This window comes from Balaenoptera ricei, chromosome 15 (assembly GCF_028023285.1).
Source record: "Balaenoptera ricei isolate mBalRic1 chromosome 15, mBalRic1.hap2, whole genome shotgun sequence".
Lineage (NCBI taxonomy): Eukaryota > Metazoa > Chordata > Mammalia > Artiodactyla > Balaenopteridae > Balaenoptera > Balaenoptera ricei.
This window is the reverse complement of record NC_082653.1, coordinates 47,004,034-47,023,191: the sequence shown is the minus strand read 5'-3', so window position 1 is coordinate 47,023,191 and position 19,158 is coordinate 47,004,034. Positions and strand designations below refer to the sequence as shown.

Genomic DNA, 19,158 nt, shown 5'->3' with positions numbered 1-19,158 from the left:
TCTCTCTGGAGGTCTCTCACGAGGTTGCAGTCAGATGTTGGCTAGAGCTGCAGTCATCAGGAGTGGGGACAGGGCTGGAGGATCCATTTCCACTCCCTCACATGGTGGTAAGGTGACACTGGCAGTTTGAGGGAGGCCCCAGTTACCCTCCAGTGGCCCTTCTTCAGGACAGCTTGGGCTTCCTCACAATATAGTGGCTGGTTTACCTCACAGTGAACCATATTTGGATGTCACACACCATCACACATATTAGCCCTGATTCAATGGTAAGGGACTGCACATGAGCATGAATTCCTGATGGAAAGGAACACGGGGGGCTGTCATGGGCTGAGTTGTGTTCCCCAAAACTCATATGTTGAAGCCTTAATCCCCGGTACCTCAGAATGTGACTGTATTTGGAGACAGGCCCTTTAAAGAGGGGATTGAGGTAAAATGAGGTCACTAGGATGGGTGGGGCTAATCCAAAATGACGGGTGTCCTTATAAAGAAGGAGATTGGAACACAGACGTGCACAGAGGGAAAACCATGCAAAGACACAGGGAGACCGTGGCGTGTCTGCAAGCCAAGGAGACAGGTTTCAGAAGAAACCAGCCCTGCCTAAACATTTATCTCTTCTAGGCGCCAGAACTGTGAGAAAAGAAATTTCTGTTCTTTAAGCCATCCAGTCTGTGGAACTTTGTTATGAGAGCTGGAGCAGCTAATACAGGGGCTACCGTAGAAGTCAGCTTCCACACTGACCATCCTAACATACCGAGAAAATAATGTCTTCTTCAGACACAAGGCTGTATCGTGTAATTGTATTCATTTAAGATTTCCAGAATAGGCAAATCCACAGGGACAGAAAGTAGATTGGTGGTAGCCAGGGACCGGAGGTGCCCATAGGAAGGGAGAGTGACTGCTAATGGGTAGAGAGTTTCTTTGGGGGGTGATAAAATGTTCTAGAATTAGATAGTTGTGATGGTTGCACAACTTTGTGGATATACTAAAAACCACGGAACTGTACCATTTAAAAGGGTGAATTTTATGAACTGTGAACTACACCTCAAGTTTCTTGGTTTCTTTGGGTTTCTTTTTCTTTTTATTTTTTTTTTAATTTTTTTAAATTAATTTATTTATTTTTGGCTGTGTTGGGTCTTTGTTTCTGTGCGAGGGCCTTCTCTAGCTGCGGCAAGCGGGGGCCACTCTTCATCGCGGTGCGCGGGCCTCTCACTATCGCGGCCTCTTTTGTTGCAGAGCACAGGCTCCAGACGTGCAGGCTCAGTAATTGTGGCTCACGGGCCCGGCTGCTCCGCGGCATGTGGGATCTTCCCAGACCAGGGCTCGAACCCGTGTCGCCTGCATTGGCAGACAGATTCTCAACCACTGCGCCACCAGGGAAGCCCTCTTTTTATTTTTTATTACTATTTTTTTATTGAAGTATAGTTGATTTACAATGTGCCAGTCTCTGTTGTACAGCAAAGTGACTCAGTTATACACCTATATACATTCTTTTTTTATATTCTTTTCCATTATGGTTTATCACAGGATATTGAATATAGTTTCTTGTGCTAATATACCTTAATTTTTTTTAATGGCTACATTGTCCCATCAGCCAGTATTTTAGAGTGGTCCTCTGGGCTGGGTTCTAGCCCCAGAGCTGGGCTGAAGAACGCCAAAGAAATAGATGTCAGTCTTTCTCTGCGTGGAAGACTTACAGTTGAGTTGTGGTAACGAACCATGGCTTTAAAATACTCACGGTGCATTATTTAAACAGCTGAAAAGATTCCAATTGAGTCCAACCCGAAAAAGTCCACCCTGGGGAGAAGTGGTGTCTGTCAAACCTCCACAGACCCATTCCAACTTCTGCTCCAGCTACAGTGGCCCACCCTGGACAGGACACGGCCTCTCGTCCCTAAGTTTCCCTGCGCCAACAAACACTTGTCATGGTGAGAAGCTGGAGAAGATGGAAGGTGAGAGTTTGGGCTCTGTGTTGTCTGGTGGGGGTTATAACACCACGCCTGCTCCTGTGAGCTGTATGGCCTTGGCTGGACTGCTTAACCTTGATGTGCCCCAAACTCCTCATCTGGAAAATGGGGATAATACATGTAAAGAGCTAGGAAGAGCCTCCATTAATATGAACTATTTGATGCTATTTATTGATGCATGTGCACACGCACACCCCCAATAACAAAATGAACCTGTTGCCATTCCCCTTTGGTTACATTGAAAAGTCCTAGGAAATTTGGAGCGTTCCTTGTCCTCAGGGAGATGTGGGAACCACTTGCTCAATGAATATTTCCTACGGCCAGGCCTGTGCTAAGAGCTTCTCAAATGTTACCTCCTTCATACCTCACAATAACTCCATAAATAAAAATTTGTTACTCTGAGTTTAGAAATGAGCAAAATGAAGCATTTAAGATGTTAAGAAATGTGCTCAGAGCCACACAGCTCGTATAAGGCAGAGTTGGGATTTGAATTCAGGTCTTCTGATTCCCAAGCATGTGGTCTTTGGACAACGTGGTGCCGGGCACTCCCTTCCGTGGCCTGGATTTCTACTCCTGAAGGGTGATGGGCTGGGTTCCCTCCTACATCCAGGTTGGACACAAAAGAATGAAACTGAATCGCGGGTTGAGGTTCCCAGCTGAATGTCACCTGCTGAGTCGTCAGCCATGAGTTCAGGTGACTGGACCCCTCTGAGTGGGCTTGTGAGTGCAGAGCCAGCAGGGTTGATAAAGATGGAGAGGAAGCTTGGGAAATGGCTTTGAGAGCTAGAGAGATAGAGACAAATAGTCCGAAGCAGAACATGGGCCTTTACCTCTGATGACTCTCCCCAACTCCCAAAGGGATACTCTTCTTGCCTTCTAAGAAGTGACACCAGCTTATATTTATTGAGGGCTAACTCTACCAGACATGATTCTACGTGCATCACACAGACTACCACATTTAATCCTCTCAACAAGCCTAAGAGGAAGGTACTATTACTATCACCATTTTGCAGATGAGGAATTTGAGGCACAGCAAGGTTAAGTAATCTGCCCAAGGTCACACAGCTTGCAAAGGGAGGTGGTAGTATACCACACAGAGGGGGACCTGAGCCTGAATCCTCAGCCTCTGTATTCTACCTCTTCTCTAGGACACATGGCAAGTGTTTATTGACTCCAGGAGGATGTTCTGTATGGCGGTCACCATCCAGGTACCCCAGGGATGACTGAAGCCAAATTTCTACAAAGACACATGCCGTGGATAATTAAAGACGATGTGAAAAGTAGAAGTTCCACATCCGGTGCCCTGTCACCTGGTAAACAGAAACACACAGCCATCAAATTCAATGGTATTTATTATGCAAAACCCTTTGGTTTCAACCTGCCTTCGAGTTTTAAGAGCGGGTCTAGAGCATCCCTTTGTTTCCAATCCTTGTAGTTAGGAGTACTCGTTGAACCCTGATGAGAAGTGCATGCAAGTGGCAAACAATTATGAAATCCACCAAGTGATTTTTGAGGAGAATCTCAGCATTCAAAGATTGTTCACACGTGACGTCAACACCTACAGGGATGCAGGGTTGCTACTCCTGCACCCAGGGATCTGGGGCATCCCTGGCCAGGCGGAACCAAGCCACCACCCAGTCCTGCAGGGAGAAGAGTATAGGATTTGGTGCTCTAAGTCTATCACCTCTGAGGATTCCATTCAATAATGGGAGAATCCTGGAGACCTCACGGAAGCACAAGTTCAAGGGCTTCAGGGAAATCATGGGCACGTGCAAGCTGTGGGGCAGAGCGAGCCCATCTCCTTTAAGAACCGAGTCTCTAGTAGAGCCATTCAATGACTCTGTTATTCTATTTTTCAGCTGTTATTTAGCTTTCATATATCTCGCATATTTTAGAGATCCACACATTAACTGTTGGTTTACATGATATGAAGTCATATGAGGAGATCTATGTTTTCACTTTATTTATTGGAATTTGCATCCTATTCTTATTGTTTTAAATTAGCTATTACAAATGCCTTAGAGCAAAATGCTCTTCTTAACCTCTTGCCCTCCTGCGTTAGTCAGGCTTCTCCAGAGAAACAGAAACAGTATGATAGATAGATAGATAGATAGATAGATAGATAGATAGATAGATAGACAGACAGACATACCTCATTGTTCTGTGCTTCACTTTATTGCACTTCACAGATACTGCGTTTTTTGCAAATTGAAGTTTTGTGGCAACCCTGCCCCGAGCAAGTCCATCGGTGCCATTTTTCCAACAGTACTTGCTCACTTCATGTCTCTGTGTCACATTTTGGTAATTCTCTCAATATTTCAAACTTTTAAATTATTATATTTGTTATGGTGATCTGTGATCAGTGTTCTTTCATGTTGCTATTGCAAAAAATTATGACGCACTGAAGGCTCAGATGAGGGTTAGCACTCTTTTTGGCAATAAGGTATTTTTAATTAAGGTATGTACTTTTTTTAGACATAATGCTATTGCACACTTGATAGACTACAGTACAGTGTAAACATAACTTTTATATTCACTGGGAAACCAGAAAATTTGTGTGACTTGCCTTACTGCAATATTTGCTTTATTGAGGTTGTCTGGAACAGAACCCATAATATCTCCAAGGTACACCTAAATCTATATCTGGACAGAGAGAGAGAGAGATTGATTTATTATAAGGAATTGGCCTATGCAGTTGTGGGGACCAGCAAGAGCCAAGTCCGTTGGGCAGGCCTGCAGGCTGGACATTTCAGTGAGAGACAATGCTGCTGTCTTGAGTCTGAACACCGGTAGTTTGGAGGCAGAATTCCTTTTTCTTCTGGGGACTTCAGTCTTTTCTCTGAAGGCCTTCAACTGATTTGATGAGGCCCACCCACATTATAGAGAGCAATCTGCTTTACTCAAACTCTAGTGATTGAAATCGAAAAAATACCTTCACAGCAACTTCTAGACTGGTACGTGACCAAACAACCGGGCACCATGCCCTAAGCAAGTTGACACGTAAAATGAACAATCACACCTCTCCTCTTGATCACTATTACCTCCCACCAATGAGGGCATCTCACCTTCTAGCTCCTACTTTCCACTTCCTGGTGACTTATGACCTCCTCCTCTCCCCCACCATGCTTAACCATCTTTCTACGTTATCTCTAGAGCTTCACTGTTCAACACAGGAGTCACTAGATACATGTCCTCTACAATTTTAGTTTTAACAAGTTAAAATAAAATGAAATTTAAAATTCAATTCCAGGGTTGCGGTAGCTACATTAAAGTGCTCAACAGTCACATGTGGCTGGTGGCTACCATATTGGACAGCACAGAGTAGAACATTTCCATCATTGCTGAAGGTTCCAGTGGACAGAGGTGCTCTAGACGTTTCTTCACTGTAGCTTTGCCTTTGCTATCTAGGCCTCTCTCCTCAGACATTGACTCTGAATCTCAGAGTTCCAGGTTTGCAGTCTCCTTGACCATCTGGATAGTCATATATGTCCCCATTGAGAATGTTGCAAAAAGATAGTTTGATGCATTTGTGTAATTCTTGCATGGAATGCTTGTGTATTGCTCAGGAAAAGTAATGCTAGCTGCTGAAACAAACAACTCCAAAAGATCAGTGACTCAACACAATAAAGGTTTATTTCTTGCCCAGGTTACAGTCTTGTACTCTTTACAGCCATTCATTCTTCTTCCAGGGCCTCAGAGTTCTCCACTGGGTCCTCTGCATCCAACTGGCCACCTAATGAAAAGTGGGGAAGAGTGGGGAAGACAGTACAGGATGTTCAGGGGCCAGGTCTGGAAGTGGCTGCATCACTTCTGCTCACATTTTATTGCCCAGCCTGGGTCAAACAGACCCATCTCACTGCTAAAAATGTAGTCTTTCCAAGGGCCAAGGAGGGGAATTAACAGAATGGTGAACACAAAATGCTGTATCACAGCATGTAGAAAAAAAGCATTCCTAGGTCAAGGGATACTATTTCCCCAAACAATGAACTATGTATATGTAAAAACCCTTCTGGGTCACACAGTATATATGTTTACACGTCTCATACAAGGAAAATTAAAAATATCAGTAACTATCAAATGATGAGTTTCAAGGCCATATAGAATGGAGGCTAAGAAAGGATGGACTTGGGAATAGGAAAAAGTCTGTTTGAATTCCAACACTATCACTAACTGGCCAAGAACACACTGGCAGTGTGATCTTAGGCCAGTTGCTTAAACTTGCAGGGCCCTCAGAGGACTCTCATGGGGTTTAAATGAGGCAGTAAATGCTTACACTAGTGTAGACACTCAGTGGCAGGTGGGGCTACATACACATATACATGGGATGTCACGACCTTTCCCCCACAACCTACTTTTGAGTCAGCTCTACCTACAAACCGCGTAGTAATTGCAAAATGAAATAATTTCCCGTGTTCATGTCTGTTATAGGTTGAATTGTGTAGCCCCCGCAAACTCCCCCAATTCACATGTTGAAGTCCTAACTCCCAGTACCTCAGAGTGTGACCTTCTTTGGAAGCAGGGTCATTGCAGATCTAATTAGTTAAGATGAGGTCATACTGGAGGAAGGTGGACCCCTAATCCAATATGACTGGTGTCCTTATAAAAGGGGAAATTTGGAGACGTACATGCACACAGGGGGAATGCCATGTGAAGATAAAGGCAGGGATTGAGTGAGGCATCTACAAAGCCAAGGAATGCAAAAGATGGCCAGCAAGTCACCAGAAGCTAGAGGAGAGGCATGCAATAGATTCTCCCTCACTGCTCTCAGAAGGAACCAATCCTGCCAACACCTTGATCTCAGACTTTTGACCTCCAGAGCTATGAGACAATAAATTTCTGTTGTTTAAGCCACCCGGTTTGTGGTACTCTATCATGGCAGCCCTAGGAAACTAATATAATATCCAAGCAGTTATTGACTCATATACAGAGAATTTAATTTTTAAATTGCATGGTGTTCACATTTTTGTAAAATGCTAATTTCAACATATTTCCAAAATCAATTTTCCATCCATTAATTCAACTGTTTTAGAGCTACAAAAACAGCAACTTCATAGGGGTCACCCTAAGATCCATATGACTACCGGGATGAAACATTGGCTTTTCTTGGTGTTTCCTTAATGTGGCTATTAGGGACCTATCTTTGGAACTAGGCTCATTAATGTTACACAAATGACTGGTTGTATGACCTTAGCCAAGTCCCTTGTCTGCCCTGAACCCTTTTTCTCCTCTAAAAAATAAGGGAGTGAGACTACATTCCTTAACTAACTTCCAGCTAAGACATTCTTTGGCTTAAAAGAAACCTTGCCCATCTAGGAAGACTTGATGGCCTGTGGTCCAGGTGAGCTGAAAGCAGAGCTGCTTACAGAAATCAGCTCTGCTAATATAAGGGGATTTAAGAACAATGTTAAAGGAGAGTGCACCAGCAAATTAAGCTTTCAAAGTGAAGAACTCTGAATTTATTAAAAGTCTGTCACCATTGAGAATGCATAATTTTAGCATAAATACTCTAGAAATATTCATTTAATTTGCTAGGTGTTACTGTTAATAAATGGATCCTGCATCTAGATTTGCCATATGTCATTAATAAATCAACCAAAGACTGCAGATTATAATTATTTTGAATTATCTATTTACTGCTTAATTATATTTAATTTTAGACTCTCCTAAAATGGCCGAATAAAAATTTGGGATGCTAAATGACTGCCTCATCTGCTTACTCTGTGTATTTGCTGAAAATAATTAGTTATATTAATTGGGGATTTTTTTCCTTAAAAAACTAGTATGGGGGGCTTCCCTGGTGCTGCAGTGGTTAAGAATCTGCCTGCCAATGCAGGGGACACGGGTTCGAGCCCTGGTCCGGGAAGATCCCACATGCCGCGGAGCAACTAAGCCCGTGCGCCACAACTACTGAGTCTGTGCTCTAGAGCCCGTGGGCCACAACTACTGAAGCCTGCGTGCCTAGAGCTTGTGCTCTGCAACAAGAGAAGCCACCGCAGTGAGAAGCCCGCGCACTGTAACAAAGAGTAACCCCACTCGCCACAACTAGAGAAAGCCCGCGCGCAGCAAAGAAGACCCAAAGCAGCCAAAAATAAATTAATTAATTAAAAAAAAACTTGTGTTGAAAACTTTACCTCCTTTAACAATAAAAAAAAAAAAAAAAAAACTAGTATGGGTAGGGATGGTGCTAAATAAAATATCGCCATACATGCATTTTTTTGGCCAGGGTTGTAGTAAAATACTGTTTGCACTAAAATCAGTAAGCAAATCTTTGCTCACTACCACGGGATCAACTTGGTATAATGTGATATAACAACTAAATAAAAGTAACATCAGTACTACCCTTAGATTCAGGCAAGAGGCCCTACCTGGGCTTCTATATGTTACAGAGCCTGTTCTGGACTTTGTCTGGCCATGCCACTCCATACAAGGCAAGGAGGCCCCAGGGCCAGGGGACATGCCTGCCTGGAGGTCACACACACACACACACACACACACACACACACACGTCCTTCTAGGACACACTCCAGGTGTCCATCACCCTGACATCCCCTGGTCAAAGGGGCCTAAGCTCCTTTCCAAGGCCTTTAAAGACCTCTTTCCTGGGTCCTTCTTGCTAGGGTGACCATCACTGGTGTGCTTACCCTTCAGCCTGAGAAGTGGCCAAGAAGAGGCTGAGGTGGGGATGAGGACAGAGCTAGGACTTGTGGACTGGTATGGGGGAGGGGGATACTGGGATGGGGGCCGGTAAGGCTGGGTAAGGAGTCAGAGAACTAAATTCCCCTGTATCAATTCTCCCCTTTTGTGAAGGCACATTGGTCAAGGTAGGAGGGACCATACTTTATCTACAATTTGTCATCTTGATTTAAAATTGTTTAATATTTCGACAGATGGCATGAGGGTCTCCATTCATCCTCTTGCCCTGGACCTAGCAAATGTGAAGAGAAGGCTGGATAACATCATCATTTTACACTGCAGACCTTTGAATGGCCCATCTCTCTTGCTGATGATCTATTTCCTAGTTTGTCACACAAGTAAGTGAAATTAATGACAGCGAAAAAACAAAAGAAGTGAAGAATAAGGGACTAAAGAAATTCTATAGTTTCTTTTTTCCTGCCCTGTGGGTTTTAGAATACAGTTATGGTTCTTCAGAAAGCTTTTCCCCCAAGTTGGTGATGATGATGATGATAAAAACTGATGCTTCTTCCTATGTGCTGGGACCCCTTCTAAACACTTACACACATTAATGAATCTCATCATGATAGAAACGACATAGGTGGGTCCTGTAGTAACAGCCTCCCAGTTTTACATACGAGGAACCCTGTGGGTAAAGAGGGTGATTTGTACGCGGTCACACATTTGGGCAGTGGAAGAAGCGATTGGAGCTCAGGCAGCGGGCTCCAGAGTCCCTGATGAAGTATTGTACAGGGCGTTTGTCCACCAAGCTCTGTCTGCACAAATGTCAGCTTTGCAAGCAACTTGCTGGCAACTTCCCCCGCTTCACCAGCCAGCAATGTGACCTGCAGCCTTAGCCACAGCCTCAGGGTCAGCACGGGCTTTCAAGTAACGGGGTCTACTATCAGGGTTGAGCATAGCTGCTTAGGACTGAGGATTTTGTCTTTTTTGTGTTTTGTTTTGCTTTTAAGCGCCGGTAGGAAAACAAACAGCACTGTGCCCAGCACTCAGCAAATACTGGGAAGAAGGGAAGGAAGCAGAGAATGCACCTGGTAAAGTTAAAGCAGTTTGATGCCAAAGACAAAAATGATCACGTGATTACTCCCGCCCAGCCCCCATCCTCTACCCAGGGGGCGGGGACCACGGGGTCGGCTTCAGATCTGGCCCTCAGAGAAGGGCCCCGCCCTTAGGAGGGCCAGGGCCTCTCCCACGAGAACTCCGAACGGTTAGGGTACAGGAAGACACCAGTCTCGAAGCAAAGAGGCCTGAGCACTTAGTCGCAACGCCACCTCTTCGTCGCCGGCTTGCACCCCGCCCTCTCCCATGGCGCCCCGCCCCTCCTAGCCGTCTGCCCCGCCTCCTCCCCGCCCCTCCATGGCTCCATGACCCCAGGAAGTTGCCCCACCCCTTACGGCCCCGTGCCCCCGCCCCTCCACGGCGCCCCGCCCCACCCCGTGCGGCGTCGGGGCGCAGTGTCTACCCGCGGTGCATGGTGGGGCCGTTGCCTCGGACAACCCGGGCACCGGCCGGCCGCCCGGAGGCTGTGAGGAGTGGTTGCGGCGGCGGAATGCACCGGGCCTCCGCGCCGTCCGCGCCCCTGGCGAGCCCCGACTACTACGAAAGGCTGGGCCGCCTCCAGCACGGGCTGCGGGACAGGTACGGCCTACCCGGGGCGGGGGCGGGGAGTCGGCCGGCCCGAGGGTCCGCCGGAGACCTGCCCCCTGTTCCTTCCCGCTGCCCCCGCCCGCGGTTCCCCTGGGCCCGTGTCCAGTCCTGCGACGCCCCACCTCGAGCTCCCGGAGGGGCCTGGAGGACGTACCAGAGACACCTCCTTATGGGCAGTATCCCGCGGGAGCGTGCGGCCGTGTCACTGAATGTGCCCAGAAGTGAGAGCGGCCGTCTCCTGCCTGTCACTCTCAATCCAGCCCGGTGAATTTCTCTAGTCCCCTTCCACACGCCCCCTCCCGGGCTTTTCACATTGTCATCCCACCCTGACAGCTGCGCTGCATCAGTGATGACAGGTCCAGGAGCGCAGGCGGGAGAGTGAGTGTGTGTGTTCGTCAAACATGTGCCCTGTTTAAATGCAGGGGACTTTTTTTGTGGGGCCAGATTTCCAGAGAAGGGATGACATTTACAGCGGGCGAAGTCCAGCTTTCAGAGGGTTCATGATACCTTGATTAAGACATGAAAGATGAGAACCACTGAGAAGCAGCTTGATCACATAAAGAGAGAAAATTATAAAGCAATTTACTATAAATAACTACATAAAAGAGAGGTTGTTGAAACTATTATTCAGCTGCTAAATTAATTGGAGTTGGAAATCTCATTAGTTGACAAGAAAGGAAATAGATTTTTGGATCTCTTGATAAACAACGTTTAATGAGTGTTAAAAGTTACAAAATCATTTTAGTGAAGAGAGCTGTGTGTGGTGATTCTAAAATGGCAATAATTACATGGAAGGTAAAGGCAGAAGTTACTGGTTTTGAAAAGGAATTATATTCAACCTATGCTAGATTTAATTCTTGTTAAATATTTATAGAGCATCTACAAGAGGCCTCCTTAATCATTCTCACTGTATTTACCTCTGAACCCTTCTCTACATCCTGTTTTCTTTCTGACCTACCACTACTCACCCACCCACTCACCTCACCTCCAACTTAAAAAAAAAAAATCACTTCCTGCAGTGCCTTCATTAAGAGACAAGACAGTGCTCTGTGCTTTGGTACACTTAAAGTGCTCTGTGTTCTGCTAAAAGAGTGGCTTAGTTACCCCAGGCCTTTAGTTATCTGTATTTCTTAACCCAAGTTCTAATTTTAAAATGTTACTGGTTCAAATGGCGTGTTTTTAAAAAAAACTAAGTGAATTGTGAGTTATCATTTTTGCTTCCTGTGCTAGGAACACCTGGCTGTTTATAGTCCTTATGGTATAATTTCTGTGTAATGATTATTACTCACGTTATGTCTAACACTTAATGCTTTCACTGTTAAACAAGGTGAGGCTGTTGAAATTATATAAGGAATTTGAGTCAAATTTTACAGCCTATTGATGGTTCTGCATTTGGAGGTTTGTTTCAGTTTTAAGTCAGTACAAATTTGTTACTGTGTGTATTCATTTTTCATTTTAAAAGTCCATAACTAACTCTAATGCATAGTTAATAAGTACAGAGGCAAATAACTTCGGATACAAAGAAAACTGCAGGACAACTGTGGAAACCTAGGTTCTAGTCCTCCAACAGTTGTGTGACCTTGAGCTGGTCATTCAGCTCCCCTGACCTGCCTTCATCACCAGAAATGAGGGGCCTTGAATATTATGTAAAGTAAGGCCACAGATTTTTATCTCTAGTAGAGCAATGAGCCTTAAAGTAAAAAAAAGTTGAAAGCTGTTAGTTTTGCAAAGCAACAAGCAATGAATATTATCGTCTGTATCCCATCTGAGTGTTTGTATGTACCTGTTTGTTTGTTTGACCAATCCCCGTGACCATAAGGACCTTTTTTTCCTTAAAACTCTAGAGTCATTTTAAAGGCTGCAACCCTGTGTAGTCACAGCTGATTTGTCAGTCTGAAAATGTCCTGGGAATGGTAGAGAAAAACAACTTGCCCTTTCTCAGTCCTCTTAGAGGTGGGGTTATTGCAATGTTGGCTGGTCTAATAACTGGGCCCTCCGCTTGGAAGTGGTGTATTTCTAACCCAAATTGTCTTAGCCATACTCACACATAGATGTAATTTTATATTCTGAATTTTTTCTTTTTTGTATGCAGTGTTTTCTCTGCATCATGGCAAAAGCCAGTCACTGAATCTAAAAGAGCCTGATGGAGTGACTCATTACAGTGTGTTTAGTGCCACAAGCATGGTAGTAACATGAAAGTGGAATCGACTCTTACAATTATATAAAAACATCCCTTGAAAAGGCCCATTAACCAGCCCCAGTTTTTTCAATGCCAATATTGATTCAGAGTGAGATATCATAATAGTCCAGAAATTGATGCTGAGATATTAGTTGAGTAAAGTTGAAGATGGTATTGAGACAAAAATAGAATAATAAGCAGCTTACAAGGAGAAAACTAAACCCTGTGGCTGTACTTTAAGGACCACCCAGCTGTGTAAAACTTTGAAAGGTCCAGGTCAGAGGTGCAGGTGATTGAAACCGGGGCCTATGGATACACATCTTAGGGCTGGGTGTTTAAAGATTCTGAAATAGAGATTTAAGATGCAGCAGTTCTAAGATGATCCTCCCAATAAGCCTTTCTCTGGCTTTTTATTGGGGTAAATATCTTATTTTAAGTCTTGAATGTAAAATAGATATGAAAGTCAGTGTTGGGGGCACTGCAGCTTGGATGTGTTTAGAAAATGGGCCTGTGAAGAAGAGTTAATGAGATCAGCATCATTTTGCCTGGAATTAGAAGGCCAAGAGGTGTTTGTGATTTTTCAGTGTTTGAAGGGTCGCAGTAGAGAAGTATGACCAGTGGACGTCTGTATGTACTGAAGACAGAGCAGGAACAAGGAAGTTTTACATTCATTATTGAAAAGAACTTTCTGCTTGGGAGGTGATGGATTCCCATAAAGATGGTGGTCCTTTTTCGTTCGAGGTCATGGGCGAATTTTTTAAATTATTTTGAAAAAAGTTCAAGCTTACAGAAAAGTTGCAAGAATAGGACAAAGACCTCAAATATTCCCCTCACCCAGATTCCTCAACTCCTTAACATTTTATCATTTTCTTTTTCCCTTTCTGTCTGTCTCTCTGCCTGTCTGTGTAAAAGCATGAGACTTCTTTGAACCATTTGAGAATTGCAGATATGATGTCCCTTACATGATCGCTATGTAACCCTTCTAATCAGGAAACTAACATTGATACACCAGTCCACAGGCCCCAGTCACAGTTCACCAACTCTCCTAACACTTTTTTCTTTTCTGGTCCAGGACCCACCTGTGAACCCGTGTTGCCATTTCTCTCCATTCTCCCAGTCTGGAACCATTCCCCCGTCCTACCCTGTCTTTCGTGTTCCTGACGGTTTCATAGAATAAAGCTCTCATCCCAGAGGGTGATCCTCAAGCTGGGTCTGTCTGATGGTTCCTCACGACCAGACAATGATCATGTTTTCTTGGCAGGAATACCACAGAAGTGAAGCATGACATCAGGGGCAAGGTCACAACTGCATTTAAGGGTCTTTCTGTCCCCCTAATTTAACGGCAAATTGCTTACACTGTCCGGTCAATCACTCTTCATTATCATATTGATCATGAAACCTTAGAAGGGGAATAAATATTTCTAACAGGGAAGCAGTTATATCACATTTCCTTCACTTCTCTTCCAAGTCCAGTCTTCTTAATGAGAAAGTAAAGATCTTTGTGAAGCTACTAATTTAAAAATTTGTGATTCTGTAATTTTTTTCTTGTTTAAACATAGGCACACCCCAACCAAGGAATGGATTGTGTTCCCCAAGCAAAGACTAGGTGTTTGGATTTTGGACACCATTTTCCCTGTAAAAGAATTTTGGTTAAATAGTGGTTTCCATTCTAGATTACACTGAGGAGAAAAATTTACTGAACCTATAATATAGCTAACAGTGTAACTTTGGGGGTTTTTTTTAAAGGAAAAAAACGACTGAAGGGAAACGGAAGCTAATAATTAAGGGCTCCCAAGTGGACATGGCCTCGGCCCTTTCCCTCAGGAGGCCAGCCTGAGCGCCCATCCTCTGCTGGACTCCTTTGATTCACAGTCTTTTTTTTTTTTTTTAGCATTTTTCTCTTAGACATTATGTGATTTCTCTTTCGGCCTTGGTTAATTAATGTTAACTTAGATTACCAGTTTGACTTCCGTTGAAGCTTGTACTTTGGTGGTCTTTGAGCAGAGCCATCTGTAGTTAAACCTCCAAGGGCTCTTTTTGAGACTGGGATGGCTTCCTGTTCAGCAGTTTTACCCTCTAGCCCCTTGGTTTTGGCTGCTGCCACCTTTTCTGCTGCCCAGTTTCCCCTGCTTCTTGCCCAGGCTGGGTGTGCGGGTGGGCATGTCAGCTCTGTCCTCTAGCTTCCTGCCAGCACTTACCTGAACATCACAAGCTAAGTCTTTATTGGCGGTACCTCCGGGGACTAGCAATCAGTGACGAATCATGGCGATGTTATCAAGTTATAAAAGGAAATGCCTTCAGTTCCAAGTAGTGGTGTCAGGGGACCTGGTCTCCCCCAGATGTGAGTGAGGCCAAGTCTGCTTCTCAGAGATCTCTTCCTAACTCAGCCACGTGGCCCTGCCCAGGCCTGTCTGGTTGGGAGCAGAGCGAGCCCCCAGCCTTCAGTCCAGGATGGATTTATGGAAGCCTTGTGTGTGGAACCCCCATTGTTCTCAGAGATGCTGGCCATGTTGTATTTTGCATATTTATCTTGTTTATTGTCTGCCCTTCCCCCTTGAATGTCACTGCCTGAGGGCAGGGACCTTCGTTGGCTCATTTACCTGGTCAGTCTTCACCTAGAGCAGAGCCTGGCTCACCACTGCACTCAGTAAATAATACTTGCTGAATGAATGAACCTGCTTCCCAGCCTTTTCTCACTACGTTTCCCCATTTACTTCGAGAATCTTGTTCTTTTTGCTTCATATTGGTGTCCTTTTTGCTTCCCTAGTGACTGCTAAGGACTTTTGTGTCTTGAGTTTCAAATGCAGCTGACATTTTCTGCTTCTTAGACCAGAGAAGCATTCTCACAAAGGAGATCGTGTTCTAAATCTGCCTGCCTGTTACTGATCAGTGTAATTTATTCATAAAATATTTTCTTTCTGTATTATAGTGAAAAGAAGAGATTGGACCTGGAAGGGAAACTCTATGAATATAATCAATCTGATACATATAGGTAAGATATGACAAAGTTTTAAAACCAATTTGCCTATATTAATCAAAATTTAACCCTAATATCAATATGTGTTACAAATACCATAGTTGTAGTCCTGTTGCCGTTCCTTATTTCTAATGTGTAATCGTTTCAAGTAAACACTGCAATTTAATATAATCACTATTAAGTGTAAGAATAAATTTGATCAAAGTATAAGATAAAAATTATTGTATTTTCATTATTTGATATTTGTGTTATTTCAGGAATCTTTTGCTGAAAAAACTTAAGAATAAGACACATTATAGTCTTACTTATCTTTTTGGTCACAATTTAAACACATTGAATCTGTGAATGATTAAGTCATAATTTTATAGCTGACCTTTCAACAAACTGTTGTAGGCAGGGTTACGTGGTGTCTCATTTGTTCATGGGTGTATGACAATGACTGTTAAAATTATTCTGAGCAGTGGATAATATACATATTATCCTTTTTAGGCTACTTTAACATTAAGAGCAAACTTTTAATATTTTTAATTATATTTTAAGGAAACTGAACTTTATCCTTAAGCCAAATATATGGTGTAACCTCCAATATTATTCATAGGAAAGTTTTCTGGCTGTGATAGAGTTAAGTTTGTGACGTATCCACTTCATAGTACGAGTGAGAAATGAAAACATCTCATCCAGAAGAGAGAGAAGCCAAGAATACTTTAAAACCAAAGCACCCATCAGGTCCATGTTTCCTCATCTTCAAAATTATTCTTTCGCTTTGTTTAGTGTCCATACTTCCAAAGCTACCTCAGAGTAGACAGCCATGTGTTTCTAGTGGCTCCAAAAGAGACAGGAAGAGTCAGCAAGACAGTGGAAGAAATAGCAGTGATGTGGATGCTGTGGCCTCAGAAGTGGGCCCAAGTCTGAGGGGATCGTGGCAGTTGCCATTTTTCTAGCCCCTGACTACAGGGACAGAAGACAGGGCATAGACTCTTCCTACAGCCTGTTCTCGGGTGGCTTCCCGGCATAATGGCGGTAGGCCGGGTGAGATGAGAGACCAATGGGAACCTTCACCAAGCTTCGGCTGGCTGAATTTGTTCCCCTCTCTCAGTCTCTTGTTTCCTGGAAGACAGAGGGTATGGTTTGCTAAAAATACGCTTTCTTTGCCCGTAGGATAAAATCCAAACCGCCTAACATGGCTGCCTCAACCTGGTTCCCCCAGAAGGCAGAGTCTGAGACAAGGGTTAGTGTGTAGGTGGTCGTTTATTTTAGGAAGTGGTCACATAAAGGGCTGGGAAGAATGGAGTAGGAGCTGGTAACTGCTGTGGGCACCTGCGGCTCCATCTCTCTGCTCCTCCCAAGTGTCCACTCAAGAGAAGGAAGAGGGGGCTCTTTACCTATCGGTTCCTGACCCCCGTTGGTCGAGGCCATCCCAGGAGGTGTTAACTCCTCCGCACCTCCAGGCTTTCCCTGCTGCAAATTCAGAAAAGCAGCCCCGGGAAAGCAAGATACCAGGGGTGGCGGATGCAGGTGCTGCCAGGTTGCTGCAGCCATGGCTGCAGGAAGAACAGCTGGGCCAGGAGGAGGTGAGGTGGTGTGGTGGTGTACCAGAGCCTCTATTATCTGCCCCTGTTTAGTTTTCATCATTACCATCTCTTGCCAGCCTCTCCCTAAAATTCTGTATGGACTGAATCCTCGGTTTCTGGAACGTGACAAGGTTTTGTATAGTGAAGCAGGTAGACTCTCTTGCCAGGTGTCTCTGTTTAGTCTCAGCCCTGCCAGCACTTAGCCAGGCAACCATGGGACAGTAACTTCAGTATTCTGTGCCTCTGTTTCTTCATCTGTCAAATGGGGCTGGAGATAGTTATGAGAACTTAATAGAGCCTTAAAGCAGGGTCTGACCCAGAGTAAGAGTCAATAATTTATTGTTTATGACCATTTTTTTGTCAGTATCACTGTTATTCTTATTTATTGCCTCTGAGCTTTCCAACATGCTCTCTCCTCTGCCGGAATGTTTTCCCCTCATCTTCTCACTCTTGCTTTCCCCAATTTTGGGTTAACTGTTAATTCATCCTTCATGTCTCAGCTGAAAAATAATTTCCACTGGGAAGGCCTCCTGGGCCCCTTCAGCTAGGTCACATTGCCCAGTCTTTAAGAGTCCCTCGCAGTTTCCCTCATAGCAGCCATCACACTATATTGTGTGTATCTAAGTTTTGTTTCCCTGTTGTCCCAAGCTGCATGGCTTTCGTATGCAGAGTGCTGACTGTATGAATGACTGCATGGAGGGCTGGATGACTTGCTGATGTGGTCAGCTTCGAGGGTTAACGTGAGGGCAGGAGTGAAGCTAGACTTTGGGTGGAGAAGGCGTGGTTCCTATTGTACCCACTCCAGGTGGACTCTGATCGCAGCCAGCAGCCTCCCCAAGTGCCTGCGTGGGAAAGTATGTCGGGTTCCACCTCTGTTACTGTCACTTGTGTCAGAAACGGCAGGCATGGGCAGCAGTACACCCAATCCTGAGTTTTTTGTTCAGAAGGAAAAATGGGGACAGCCAACCAAGATCAAAGCACAGAATTATTAGCACGATAAAGAGTTTCTTGAAAATTATTGGCTTAGAGGTGGGAGTTTAAGGTCTGTTGTTGATTAATTTTTAACATCTCCAGCGTCTCTGCAAATCTGTTTTTGAGGGTGAACATTTTTATAGTTTTCAACTTATTTTTGCTTGATGAGAGAATGTTGAATAATCAATTGAGCCAACAATGGAAATGCTACATACCAGGTACTCTTATGACTTAAATACTTGTGAAGAAGAAAGAGCTGAGAGGAGCAGTGTTGGTAATGAGGGGAGAGGGGCTGCACAGTTCTAGCTGCCCGCTGTGTCTTTTGATAACTGCATTTTGGATGAGAGTCTCCAAAGGTTTCTTCACAATTTGAGTAGAGTGACAATCCATATATTGTTATAAAATATTTTCATAATACAGTATGTTATTGCAGTTTCTAAAAAAATTTTAAATATCTAAATGAGAACTTTTGGGGCATTTTAAATTTCAAAATTTCTTAATGTTTATGGATTGTGGTGCATAGTCTGATTCTATTTCTATATGAGCAGGTAGTTTTGAAATTGTCACATAAAAGAATGCCATTGGGCTGTTCATCTGAAAAGGGCCACATAGACACGGCTCTTGACACCACACTTAATTTTGAGAAAGAAATCCATATAAATCTTTACGTGTGAGTGGTGTAATGTGGTCTTGTATCCATTTCTCAGGAGAGTTATGCCTAGAGGTGATACCTCAGTGACGCTGCATTAATTTCCTCTCTAAAAATGCATATGCATCCTGCCCTTTAGGCTGCAGCGTTTGGGTAAAATATCTTAGAATACGTTGTCTCATTAACAGTTTTGTTAAATTCTCCTCCTTAGAGTTGTTCAAGTCTAACTCCATCATTTAAAAACCTGCTTTTATTCTTCTAGAGTTAAGCTGAAGTATGTAAAACTAAAGAAATACCTGAAGGAAATATGTGAATCAGAAAAGAAGGCTCGTACTCGAAACCAAGAATATTTAAAGCGGTTTGAGCGGGTCCAGGCTCACGTTGGACACTTTACCACAAGTTCAGAGAAGCTGCAAGAACTGAAGGTGACATCTCATTTTGTACTGTTTTCTTTTGTCCTTTTTTGCTAAGATTGGGACTAGTGAGCAGTAAGTTTCTGGTCCGTGGCA

At 43.9% G+C, this 19,158-nt stretch overlaps 1 protein-coding gene across 3 annotated transcripts in view; it reads left to right on the top strand.

Annotated features, from left to right (window-relative positions):
* The first annotated feature begins 10,093 nt into the window (after positions 1 to 10,093).
* KIZ (kizuna centrosomal protein) overlaps positions 10,094 to 19,158 on the top strand; it is a 113,661-nt gene continuing 104,596 nt past the window's right edge. For 2 of the 3 annotated variants that reach the window (XM_059898638.1, XM_059898636.1), the window contains exons 1-3: positions 10,095 to 10,292; positions 15,410 to 15,472; positions 18,912 to 19,074. In XM_059898638.1, coding sequence (XP_059754621.1) covers positions 10,126 to 10,292; positions 15,410 to 15,472; positions 18,912 to 19,074 — 393 coding nt within the window. In that variant the 5' untranslated portion in view covers positions 10,095 to 10,125. Of the gene's footprint in view, positions 10,293 to 15,409; positions 15,473 to 18,911; positions 19,075 to 19,158 lie in introns of all 3 variants that reach the window. The other variant, XM_059898639.1, reaches the window with a different exon arrangement.